General features: G+C 44.1%; 1 protein-coding gene across 1 annotated transcript in view; it reads right to left on the bottom strand.

The window, feature by feature from the left end:
• RGS22 (regulator of G protein signaling 22) overlaps positions 1-13,469 on the bottom strand; it is an 84,993-nt gene that overhangs the window by 50,543 nt on the left and 20,981 nt on the right. Inside the window, exons 8-14 of the mRNA XM_048508194.1 lie at positions 12,930-13,001; positions 10,376-11,009; positions 8,857-9,018; positions 5,868-6,042; positions 4,920-5,083; positions 4,404-4,512; positions 2,305-2,430 (exon numbers count right to left, since the gene is read on the bottom strand). Of these exons, the coding sequence (XP_048364151.1) occupies positions 2,305-2,430; positions 4,404-4,512; positions 4,920-5,083; positions 5,868-6,042; positions 8,857-9,018; positions 10,376-11,009; positions 12,930-13,001 (1,442 nt within the window). The remainder of the gene's footprint in view (positions 1-2,304; positions 2,431-4,403; positions 4,513-4,919; positions 5,084-5,867; positions 6,043-8,856; positions 9,019-10,375; positions 11,010-12,929; positions 13,002-13,469) is intronic.

The following is a 13,469-nucleotide window of genomic DNA, read 5'->3' as shown; positions in this document are numbered from 1 at the left end:
GCAAGGCAAATGTCCACTTTTACCATTAAGACAGAACATTGTGTGGAATTCTAGGGAGATTTTTTTAGCAATTCAGCATATTAGCTGGAGGAATTCTTACTTCTTGATCTTAATGTAGCTAGATGTAAAGTGATCCAAGTTGCCCTCTGAAGCTGCTTTGAATTCCATAGGAAACAAAAATGGGAACAAAGAACCTGTCCTTTGTCCCCAGTGGAGCTAAAAGCATCTTCTGGATGGATGGCTACGATTTACATCAGAAAACAGAAAGGAAGTGAAGAGCTGAACTTTGAACAATGGAGCAGAATATGAGAAAGTGTTACAGTTGTATCAGGACAGAATTGACAGCGACGCAATAATGATCTTTCTATTGTATTTGAAATTCTTGGCACTGGTTTTATGCCTAATAAAGGTTTTTGGATTTGGATTTGGAAGAGCTGAACTCCCCAGTGATGCTTCTACAATCAAATTAGCTAATTCCACAATGAGACCCACATAGAAGTTTTGAAGTTAAATCTTAAACATGGAATTTTCAAGTTATGATGAATATGACCTTTCTGCAGGGCCAACTCATATTGCCATCCAATTGCTCCCTCCTTGTGGTGCTCCCACTGGCTCCCAGGTGGGGTGCAGAGGCACCCCGCAACCTACCAGGGCCCAGGTGGCAGCAGCCTGCGTCTGGGAGGAGATGATTTACCCAAGTCATGGGGACCACCTTCTCCCATATGCTACCATTTGCCAAGATGGCACTCCAGGTGGCAGCTTAGTTGGCGAACTAGGAAGGAGGATCCATTTAAATCAGTGAGACCTATTTTCAGCTTAGTAACTGAAATGCCAGGAAGGCAAGTCATCTCTTTCACATTCAGCCCATCCCAAAAACAGAATCTTCTGCAATAGTTCTGAACAAAGACTCCAAGTGATTAATCATTTCATCCTGTTTTTGCCATATGCATCCCACTGTGAAACTCCTCCTGGTTGATTTCAGAGAAGGAATGCAGTTGTGTTGCCCAAAAATCCAAAGAAGTCCCTTTGAAAAAAAGATGACCCTTATTTAAATGCTGATGGTTTCTTTGTATTTTTAATCTGATAAGGTCAGAGGTATTGTCTCTGAAAATGAATATAACCTCCACCCCTTCATACACAAGTAGCTTTCTCTCAGCAGCAAGTAGAGTACAATTCTTAAATTTGGAGTGGGGTGGGGAGAGGAAACTGACAAGGAATTCGACCCACCAACTTGAGACTAGTTGTTTCAATTTCCTTGAAAGCACTGGTACCAGAGTCCTAGCATGGCAATAGATACCAATGACACTTATGCAATCACATTTCACACAGATTTCTAAGGACTTTACTAGCTGGTGGAATAATTGCATCTTTTTCTACTACTCGCAATGGCCCACCAGGTGCCTTTGGGAGCTCACATGCAGGATGTGAAAGCAATGGCCTGCTGTTCCCGAGCACCTGATCTGCTAAGGCATCTGCAATCTCAGATCACTTTTAGGGCTTTATACAGGTCTGTTTTTCTCCAAGATACACAGGATACATTCTAGTTACTAAACCTTCCTATTCCAATCAATTCTTTTTCATCAACATTCAGATCCAGTTTTCCAGGCAAATCACTCAAGTGATTGCTTAGGCAAGTGCAACAGGAAAGGTGTTGATGCCCCCTAGGGGCTTGGTTTTCTTATAACCATTGATGGTACAGGTGGTAACAGACAACTGTGTTGCAACTTGCTTGGTCGAAAATGAGAACCCAACAGCATATTATGTTTAACACATGACCCAACTGCAGAATGCCAGCTGTGAGTTCCCCATGGCAATTCAGTCTAGCACCATCACGGGGACTCAACTCTAGTTGGAACTGTGGTGCACAAGTTAAAAAGGGGCTCCTGCCTTCCCCTTGGCAAAATGTTTTGCAGCCCAAGCACAGGCCCAGTCTGAATCAGGTCCCTGCAGTGCTTCTCACTGAATCGCCAGTGGGCACCTTTGGAATTTTGACAGGAATTGCTGCCACAGGCAAAAACTTAAAATGGCTCCTACTGCAGCTGTGGCAAACTCTTTCCTTCGAATGAGGACAGCCAATAACAATGGCCCCGCCCACTTTCTAAAAAGCTTAGGGAGCACCAGGGGAAGCACTGGCAGGAGCCATGGATCCCATGGGCACCAAGTTTTGGGGATGAGTAATTTACCTTATCTAATTCACCTTCTCCAACATGATTAAAATAGCATGAAGGTGACAAACTCCTATGACAAAAGGAAAGGAAAGTACCAGTGTAAACCATACCTTACTTGGTAAGAAAAACCTCATACCTTATTTTCAGATTTCTCACAGAATTCTGTGAAGACATAACCAGCCCGGTTTTCTGTGTTAAGGCATTGCAGCATTCTTTCCATTTTGGAACTCCCCAGTTCACAAATATCTGGGGACATTTTGCCCTGCATAATGCAAAATATTCCATTTTGTTGAATCTTAGATTTAAACTGTTGTTACTTCTCTCGCATAAAAAGAAATACCCTGTTTCCCCGAATATAAGACATCCCCTAAAAATAAGACATAGTAGAGGTTTTGCTGAAGTGCGAAATATAAGGCATCCCCCGAAAGTAAGACATAGCAAAGTTTTTGTTTGGACGCATGCCCGACGAACAGAACACAGAAAAATAAGACATCCCCTGAAAATAAGACATAGCGCATCTTTGGGAGCAAAAATTAATATAAGACACTGTCTTATATTCGGGGAAACACGGTAGCTCGGAGGTCAAATGCAACATATCAACCTAGCGCATTTTTACCCTACCTTTCCTTTGACCAGCTCAGGGCAATATTCGTGGCTTTCCCTGTATAATTCTTATAGCAACTCTATGTGTTTGGCTGACAGAGAATGACTGGCCCGTGGTCCCTCAGTGGCCAAGTGGTTGAACCTGGGGGCTCCCAAGTCCTTATCCGCCATTCCAAAGATTACCCACACATACTATCACGTGATATCTTTGCAAGATTGTTAGATGAAAGAGAGGCTAACCCACATCAACATGTTCATAGGCACAAATGACCTAGACAGATTAGACAGCTGGGCCAAAACAAACAAAATGAGTTTCAACAGAGATAAATGTAAGATACTACACATAGGCAGAAAAAAATGAAATGCACAGATAATAGGATGAGTGACACCTGGCTTGACAACACTACATGCGAAAGAGATCTGGGAGTCTTAGTAGACCATAAACTAAATATGAGTCAGCAGTGTGATGCGGGAGCCAAGAAAGCCAATGCTTTCTCCATACTGAATGGTGTTTATGTATGTTTGGGGGGGGATGTTGCAAAGCCATAGTTTGCCTAAGGTATCAAAATTCTTGGGTCCAGGATGGGGGCAGGGTATATGTGCATGTGTGAGATTGAGACAAAGAAAGAGAGGCAGACAAACAGCCTTTCATAGGCCATCCCCTGGAGAGCAATGAGTCTTCAGGGGATGAGCAGAGCCCAGTAAGCCCAGACCAGGTTGGGAACCAACAAGGACTGGCCTTGGCTTTACAGGGTGAACAACAACTAGAGCCAGAAGTGCCTGCAGAAGCAGGCCATGCATCCAGTCCTGCTCCAGCTGTAGAGACTCAAGCACCTAGCTCACCTGAGCCCACCGGTAAGCAAAGGCAGAGACAGAGGGAGTTGCTGCGTGAAACGAAGAAGCACATGCCTGCTAGCTCAGAGAAGCAACCTTCACAGGATGAAGCCTAACATGTTGGAAGAGCCTATATCAAGCAGGTTCACAGAATATCCTGGCCTGGACACAACAAAGCTCATGACTGCTGCAGCGCTTCCTCTGACTAGTGGATTCTGTGCATTCTGACCCCTTGGACTGGACTTCTGACACTGAAACCTGACTCTCGGACTGAACTCAGCTCCCTGCTGTAACCTGATACCTCTGCCTGGCAGCTCCAGCCAGGACAGAGCTATGAGTTGGCAGAAGCGCCTTAGAGTACAGGATTCCCCTATTTGTTAATAATCTGGTATGAGGCGGCCCTGCAAGACTGTTGTTTTAATCTGTGCTCTACCACCATATCTGTAAAGAAAGCAAATACTACAAAAACACCATAAGTCTCCCTTAACCAAAACAAGCAAAGTACAGAAAATACCGCTCCTTGAATTGCTTGCCATCTGAGAAAGTGGAAAGCATATTACATGTCCAAAACTACTATCTGGAGAACAGAGTAGCTATCAAGAATAGTAAAGTTGGCCCTCCCTCCCCTAACATGGCCAGATTTAATTTCATCAACAATTTGGGCTCAAAAATGACTACTGAAGGCAAGCCTGTGAAAGAGGCAAGCCCCACCTTTACACAGGGGTGTAGCACAGAACCACAAACACTAGGACCATCAAACCATTTTCAGCGGGTCCAAGAAGTTCAAATAGTACTCACAGGGATTACTTCTGCATAAGTGTATTTTCTATTCAACTGGGGCTTCAGATAGTCAGTTTTGTCAGGAACTGTGGTCAGACGAGTCATGTTGTCGCACGCTGTGGCTGGCCTGGATCCAAAAGAAGAACCATGTTCAAAAGATGCTGCAGAATAGCTGGAGGATATGCAAAATATTACAAAAGTGCCCAGACGACAAGATTATGATCCCAACCAAAATAAATAGGCACATGACTTAAGACCGTGGTGGCGAACCTATGGCACTCCAGATGTTCATAGACTACAATTCCCATCAGCCCCTGCCAGCATGGCCAATTGAACTAGCTTCAATTGCCATATCAAAGAACCCAACTTAAAATTTTAAAGCAACAAAAGAACCAAACCTAGCTTTTATCGTTGTATATATCCACACTCTTCTGTCTCAGCGGTATTTATGGCAGGAAAGCAGAGTGCTGGGAAACTGGCTCATCTCCCTTAAAAGGAAGATACTGTTTTCTATGTAAAGATTTTAGTATTTACCTCTTTGGGCTAACAACTGTTAACCGGCTCCAGGCATCACAATCCTCTCTGACAGCACTTTGACTCCGGGGCAAGACTGCTGATAATAATCTAGTGGGCTTTTGGTAAAAAGTACTAGGCATAACTGCCTTTGTCAAAGGAGACAGTGACCTGATTGTGCTTTTCTAAGAAAAAAAAGGGAGCAGAGAACATCACAGAAATAATTTTTGTTCCACCATGCCCAACATATATCATAAACAGTCAATAGTTTCCTTTATATCTATCCAAATTTTAAAAAAAAAACACACTTCAGTATTGCAGCTGGTGGTGGAAAGTGCTGTCAAGTCAAAGCCAACAGGGCAACCCCATGGGGTTTTCGAGGCAAGAGACATTCAGAGATGATTTGCCATTGCAACTGTAGGTTTGTGCCAATGTAGCAAACTTTGTGGGAGACCACAAACAAATAGGTGGTGCCTCAATGAGTCACCCCTTGCACTGCCATAACATCTGCCGAGCTCTGTGTCATGCAACAGCTTTGAGCAACGCCGCTTTGTCGCATTTGATGAGGAGGGCACCTGCCAAAACATGCAGCTCTGCCAAAGCGATTACTCACAAGAACAGGAGCTCCATCTAATGACCAATTCTAATATACAGAAAAGGCACATGTGACAGTCCGCTCTGGACTGTATGATTTCAGACTGCCAATGCAGGTGTGTACTTGAAGGCTCCTCCCACCTCCTGTTGACCAGCAAGGTGCTTTTGCTGCTCTGACCTCAATATTTAGCTCTGTTCTTGGTTAGCTCCCTTCCCACCTTTTAAATCTTATACTCCCCATGTAATCACTTGACCTGCCTTTCTGCTGTCAGAGCTCAGTTTAGTCAGCCAAGTTCTGCCACTTACTCTGTCAGTCGCCATCTATGTTGATGACATGTCCATAAACCATAACCACAATGGCAATAGCAATAATACCTGTTGGTGGGACATTCTTGGCATGCACGATTTAGCTCGCAGGGGCAATAGGGAGACCATTTGTGGGAAAGGATCCACATCCAGCCGTGGCTTCTGCTGCCGAGAGTGCCAGATCTTCAGCTTAGCGCTGGCAGCCTCTATGGCATGTGTATGAGTGACACAAAATCTAGGACCCCTGGGGAGAGCAGGACATGCAAGAAAAAGAGGTCAGGAGCAGATTTTGCAATTGAATAACAAAACAACACAGCCTTTTGTGCCTCTCTGAGACGGCTAGTCTTGGAGCATAGTTCTGTTCACTGCTGCAACAGGCAAAGGTACCAGGGAAACTGAAGTGCAAAAGGAAATAATTCAATAATTGGAAGAGGGAGCTTACCAAATGTTTTAGACTTTCAGGCAATCGGTATTTAGAAGATGTTTCAAATGAGGCCACGCTTTTCATAGGGTTGTCAATTCTTGGGGGGGGGGAGGGGGATCTGCTACCCATGCAGGACTTGGGGCAGAGTCCAGAGCAGGCCCAATGATGAACCCAGAGGCAAATTTTGGTTAATCAGGGGAAGGAGCCCGATAGATTTGGACAGGTCCATTGGTGGGTCAAAGAGGTTTTCAGCAGGGTAAAATGCAAAACTAAGATTTGCTGCATTTAAAAAAAAGGACTGACTGGGTGGAGAACACACCCAACTTTACATCTGTACTCCTAGCTACTGGCTGAAAGCAAAAAACAAACAAAAGACAGGCCTTCTTTTCTGGTTGGCAACTTTAAAGAAATTTGCAAAGAAGAAGGAAGTTGGAGACAGGAAAAAGGAATCTCTATTTTGGAATGTGCCAAATGAAGAGGAATGGCGCATGATTTCATGACAATGTCAGCCCTGTACATTGGCATTTACTGTCTCAGATAAAGGTATTATTTGTTTTCAGACTTGCGGTTGTGCTAGCAGCAGAGTGTGGAAAACACCTGGGTTCAAATCCACACTCAGTCATAATGTTCACTGAATATAAACCATGTATAAGCCAGACTTTCAGAACCTCAATTACTTTTACAGAGGACAACTGAGATTGGGTGTTGTGGGTTTTTTAGGCCATGCTCTGGTAGTTTTTCCTCCTAACATTTTGCCCCCATCTATGGCTGGCCTCTTCTGAAGAATGTCACGGTAAGATGTGTTTCTCTCTGTGGCAGAGTAAGAGAGAATCAACCCAGTTCATTCTGGGGATGAAAGCCTTCAACAGTTCACAAGTGGGAATATTCACTAATTGTAATCTTATTTGTTATTATAAAAACTGGTGTTCTTCCTTTTGGCTTTCCAGTTCAAAGTGATTTAACATTAAAACATAAAAGCAATTGCTCTTCATTGGCTTTGTCTGTTGGAACTTTTCCTTCCATCAGTGAAGTTCTTTTTCCTTGTCTGCAGTTAGGACAAAGGTTTGGATCCAGTGATGCTACTACACAGAGTCTTTCTCCCGCAGATGGAAACGTTAATCCCCAAATGTCCAGAAGTTTCCCAATCCAGATCTTGCAACCCTACTCCCCATCCCCCCACTGGTAGACTGGGGGACCAGACAACCCCAGAGTATAACCATGTTGGTCTGTGGTAGAAGAGTTAGATTTGAGTACAGTAGAACATTACAGACCAACAATATTTTCAGATTCAAAGCTTATTCTCCAACAATCATTTTCGGTCTTTAATTTGTTACAAGACTCAAATTTAGAAACAGATAGTTATTGGCTCCAACCCAGTGGTGCTGGTATTGTCTTGAGGAATCTATTATATACCAGTGTGTGTGTTTAACAAATCCAAAGTGACTGATGTCCCACATTAATCGAAAAGGGAGAAAACACCCTAAAAGCTACACACAAAAAGGTACACACCTGTAATTGTATGTGAATGTTTTTCTTGATGACATATGTGGGCGAGAATTAAATTTCCCTTTGGGGTAAATAAAGTATGAGATAAAACAGCAAATAACACTGTCATGTTTACACATTTTATTTTATTTGTTTCCACCTCCAACATCACACACGGAAGACAGACAGCAATCCTAAACATTAGCACCTGTGTCTGCACCAGCTTCCAAAACATCTGTGCAATACCTGCAAAATTTCAGGACCCTTTTTCACTAGTTAACAAAAAAGCATAGATCACTAGTGTGCTCTAGTGGTTAGAGTGTCAAATTAGGATCTGGGAGACCTTGGTCTGAATTGCCACTCTGCCGTGGAAGCTTGCTTGGTATCTTGGGCCCGTCACACAGCTTCAGCCTAATGTACCTCATGAGGTTGGCGTGAGGACAAAAATGGCGGAAAGGACAGTGACATAAGCAGCTCTGGGCCCCCACTGGGAAGAAGGGCAAACTATAACTGAAGTAAGTAAAATAAATAAGCAGATTAATAAATCCACAAAAATACCACAGTTGGCAATGGTGTATTAGCATATGAGTTGTGGGACTTAATTTTAGATGTTTAATCAGCAATCAACAAATTCTTAAGACAGCACCATAAATCTCTTTTTCTCCCTCCCGCTCACTGCAGTTTCTGTTAAGAGGACGGAAAACAGATGGGCAGCCCAATCCAGAACCCCAGGGCGGGCGGGGACGGTGTCCTTGCGGAGCCACCCTGCAGCCTCCAGAGCACTTTTTGGCACTGTGGAGAGGCAAAAAACCAAAAAAGAGACTCTCTGCTGCCGAAAAGCCCTCTGTTGGGCTGAACGCCACCCAAAAGGGCCTGGCCCACTGCGGTCCTGGAGTAGATGCCAAGGTGGAAGCTGACTAAGATTGGCTCCACCCTGGCCACGCCTCCAGAAAGTCCCTGCTACACCTCTGCATTGGGGCATCCCAGGAGGGTGTGGTGGTTGTCTGCAAATGGATTTGCCCCTCCACCGGGGTAAGCGCCCCAGGGAGGGCATTTCTGCTGGTGTTGGACTCTGCCACCTCCCCATCTCCTTTTGGCCTCCCCACTCTGGATTGGGTGGTTAAACTTATTCCTATTTCATTCTCTTACCAGTAGAGAAGCAAGGGTTTCAGTACTTCAGATTGGACACATTTTAAGTTATTTATGTGCCACTGATCTCCATCCAGTAGATTTAGTTTAAACAAAACCTCAGAGGTAAGGTAATGATCTCCATTGCTGACAAAGTAGATTTTTTTCATTCTATCAAGCTGTCTTGAATGAAGGAAAACATATACACAGAACATGCACATACACACATAGGTTAGTAATTCAGAAGGATTCATCCCAACAAATCAAGAAATGGTAATTGGCAAACAACATTATCAAATTTAATTCCTTACGACAGAAGAAGGTAGAATAGTTGTTTTCTCAGAATATAAGTCAAGCCTTATGAATGTTAAACCACAGGTTATGAGATGAGAAGTATCTCTGAGAAAACTACATCTTACTATACACTTAGATGAGGTGTCTGATCACCAGCAATACTTTTGCTGTCCATAGGTGCTAAACTGTACACCAATGAAGAGTAGTAGCGGAAGAAGAGATGGTACTTTGGTGAATACCTGCCCTTAAAAAATCTAACTTTGACAAAGGTACAATTCTTGTAAATATTTTAGTTAATTCTGCAAAGTCTTCTACAGAGCCATCCTAAACAGAGTAACTCATTCCTAAACCTATTGATTTCAGTGGACTTAGAAGTGTGAAATTCTGCTTAGGATGGCATTGTAAATACACTTACAGTACAACCCAGAACCCCCGATGGTCAGGGATGGCGCCACTGCGGTGCTGCCCTGTCACCTCCAGAGGCTGGCCAGTGGTGCAGGGAGAAAGAAAAAGTTTTGAAAAACACCTCACCACCAGAAAGCACTCTATAGGGCTTAATGGACCCCCAAAAGGTGGTGTAAATCCAGGGCCCAGGCCATATTGCAACTAGCTACAAACTTGGGGTGGAAACTGACTAATGTCGGCTCCACCCTCATGCCGGTGTCTGCTTAAAGGGCAATTGCATCAGTGCAGACTCACACCGCCTCCATAAGTGGATTCCACCTGGGATTGGGCCGTTAACCATAATTATGAGGAGGGTTGTTAATGATTCCGTCTCACTAGTCTGCAACCTGTGGCTCTCCAGATGTTCAGGGACTAATTGGCCATGCTGGCAAGGGCTGATGGGAATTGTAGTCCATGAACATCTGGAGAGCCACAGGTTGCAGACCCCTGCCCACTTTTTAATTTAGGGCAAAAAAGGTCAGTCCCTTGGCTTGTTACTGCCCCTTTCCTTACCCTGACACTGAATGCAGCTTTCCTCAGAATATGGAGGCTGTGTTGGGTTGGAAGCATGGAAGGGGCAGGGCTAGATTTACTCTGTAAGAGACAATAGCTCACTGAGGATGAATGGTGTAAAGGTGTGGGTGAAGGGCTGGACAGTGTACACATATACCCCACCCTTGGTAAACTGCCTTGAACTTAAGGATAAATGATGCTTTACAAGTATAACTGTTCGCTTACCCGATCCTATAGCTTCATTAGATAACCCATTTGTTTGCTCATAAGTAACAGAAACAAGACATACCTTTTCTGCCTCATGGGATCCTTAAGAACTTTCAGCCTTTCGATGTCTATCCAGAGCAACCAATATCTTTCTCCCACAGTTCCAGTGATGAACTTCTTGAACCTTTCAAATTCATGTCTGCTGCCAATGTCATAGGTCTTGTGACCAAGGCACCACGAAGCCCTGGTTTCCGAGTTATCTTTTTCAGGCTTTAAACTGATGCTTGTGTCGCTTTCCTTACCTTCTAAAGTATCCCCCAGCACAGTTTTCTCCAGGGGTGGCTCCGTGCAGGGCTGATTGTCTGCTATCTCTTGTATAAACACTTTGGTCACTCTACGGAAATCTATATCTGATGGCCTGGCATCGGGCAGCTCCCTACTGAGCACTGCAACAGAGCTTTTCACTACGAACTTACTGAAGGCCAGTGAGAAGTCATCCAGTGTCTGAAAGACAACAACGTTTTCCGCTCTTTGCAAGGCTGCATTATCTTGCCCCTGAATAGTACTGGTCCAGTCCTGCCCTAGGTATGCTCTTAGCATGGCGCGTGACCTTGTCTCCGGAAGTGACAATGAGTTGCCTTCATCTATGTCCCGGGCCATTGCCTTGTCAAAAACTGCCATGGAAGAGTAGTGATCCTTTAGCTTGGAATATAGTTCTGCATGAAAACCAAACAAGATCAGTGATCTGCAATCCTGCAAGATACAGGCTCCCTAGTTATGCAAAATGTTTATAACTGAGCAATAGGCCTTTTACATACAAGTGATCTCCTTTGCATTCAGTGTACATTCCCCTTGGGTTGGATTCTCAGTTACGCACACATTCCCCAGTCTGCAGAACTCCTCATGCTCTCAGCTCAGACTCTGGGCAATTTCCAAAACCCAAGTGCAACTTTTTGTCTCCCTTCACAGGGAGAGTGAAGGAGACCAGTACACATTCAGCTTCCTGTGGGTTTTCTCATTCCTTCCGGCCTTCCACTGGCCACAAAGATGCAATTCTACTGACTCTTCATGCTGGCATTTCAGGAGGACTAGTGGGGCGTCTTTTAAAAAAAATTCAATTGACTTTTCCCCAATTTTTAAAAAATTCTAACACAGGAGTATAAGAAGAAGAGTTGGATTTATATCCCCCCTTTCTATAGGAGACTCAAGGGGGCTTACAAACTTCTTTACCTTCCCCTCTCACAACAAACACCCTGTGAGGTAGGTGGAGCTGAGAGAACTCAGAAGAGCTGTGACTAGCCCAAGGTCACCCAGCTGACGTGTGTTGGAGTGTACAGGCTAACCTGAATTCCCCAGATAAGCCCCCACAGCTCAGGCGGCAGAGCGGGGAATCAAACCCAGTTCCTCCAGATTAGAGTACACCTGCTCTTAACCACTACGCCACTGCTGATCCTGTGTATAGACCAGTGATGGCGAACCTTTTCGAGACTGAGTGCCCAAATTGCAACCCCAAACCCACTTACTTATTGCAAAGTGCCAACACAGCAATTTAACCTGATTACTGAGGTTTTAGTTTAGAAAAACGGTTGGCTCCGAGGTGTGCGTTACTCGGGAGTAAGCTTGGTGGTAGTCGGCTTTGAAGCAACCGTGCAACTCTTCCCATGGGTGAATCACAACCCTAGGAGGGTTTGCTCAAAAGCAAGTCCCATTGCCAGCAACCGAGCTTACTCCCAGGTAAAGGATCGCACTTTAGTTCTTTGCATGAAAATCAGTGGGGTTTAACAGCACTTAACAGGGTTACCTACACTGCTTCCCCAAAACTAGGTCTTAGGTTTAATGCTAATAATCGAGGCCAGCGGCCCAGGCCAGCCTAGATGTATGGGGGGGGGGGGCAACTCTGTTTGTGCATGCCCACAGAGAGGGCTCTGAGTGCCACCTCTGGCACCCGTGCCATAGGTTCGCCATCACGGTATAGACCATTGAAATGGCAAAAAAGTGGGGCAGGTAACCTCCCCAAGTGCAAAAACAACCAAGAAGCGGGGGGGGGGGGGGCGGCGGCATTGCAGCTTGGCTCAGAAGGAATAAGCAGGATACCTCCTCAAGTGTAAATGAAAAAAGTGCAGGAAAACCTCACTGAAGAGCAAATAGCCTCGGGGTAAGCAACACTTGAATGTATAAAAGGCCATAGAGTCCTTATTAAAGGTTTTCAATGACTGGTCCTTCCTCCAAGCCACCGGAATTTGGGCACCACCTTGGGAACTACCCACCTGCCCAGGTTAGGGCTGAAACAAACAGCTTTTGCAGTATGTGTGTGGAAAAAGAGAGAAAAAAATAACAGAATCCATGTGTAAGTAGCTTGTTTGTACAAAAATTACTACATTTCTCATGGTCTGAAACAGCTTAGCAGTATCATGCTAGATGCAATTTTATTTGGAACCCTAGTATTTCTCTGTTTATTTACCTATTCCCAACAAACTCATCCAGTATATTTACAAAGAGAGAGGAAACTAATATTGTAGTTGGCTGCCCCTGGAAATCCCAGACACCTGAGAAGCACAGTGAATGAAACCTTTCCACTCCCATATACCAAATGTCCAAAAAAAAAAAAAAAGCTCTTTGCTATAAATACCACTTACCTAAATGACCACCATAAATGGTATGCATATGTCCACTAAGGATTGTAGAAGAATCTGGATGAGGCTTGAAATCTAAATTAAATTAAATATAAAGTTAAAGATTTGGGAAACAAAGACATAAACTATTAGTATCTATCTTGGTGCCCCCCTACTCTGTGTCAGTGCACACATCAACCATATCAGATGGCCTAGGTATATAATGACCTGTAAAACTGAGCCACAAAGGACCAGGGGAAGGGATCGATATCATGGGCTGCGGGTGGCAGTAGGAAAAATGGTGTTAATGCTTTCCCAAATGCCATATCTATGACTGGAAATATCTATGACTGGAAATAGCTTTCTGGTACTATATTAAGCCTTGATATGTTGGGGGAAGGGGAACAATTAAATGATAGGTATTACATATTTCATACTTTCAACCCATCCATATCCAAAGGCTCAGAGCACATAACAAGAATAATATAACCACTCTTACAGAGAGTAATTTCAATACTGATTTGGTGACATTTCAGACCTTGTTAAATTTGCTCCCCGCAGAGC

The sequence above is a fragment of the Sphaerodactylus townsendi genome, linkage group LG09, assembly GCF_021028975.2.
Source record: "Sphaerodactylus townsendi isolate TG3544 linkage group LG09, MPM_Stown_v2.3, whole genome shotgun sequence".
Taxonomy (NCBI): domain Eukaryota; kingdom Metazoa; phylum Chordata; class Lepidosauria; order Squamata; family Sphaerodactylidae; genus Sphaerodactylus; species Sphaerodactylus townsendi.
Note: the sequence above shows the minus strand (reverse complement) of the source record. Positions and strands in the feature narration are given on the sequence as shown.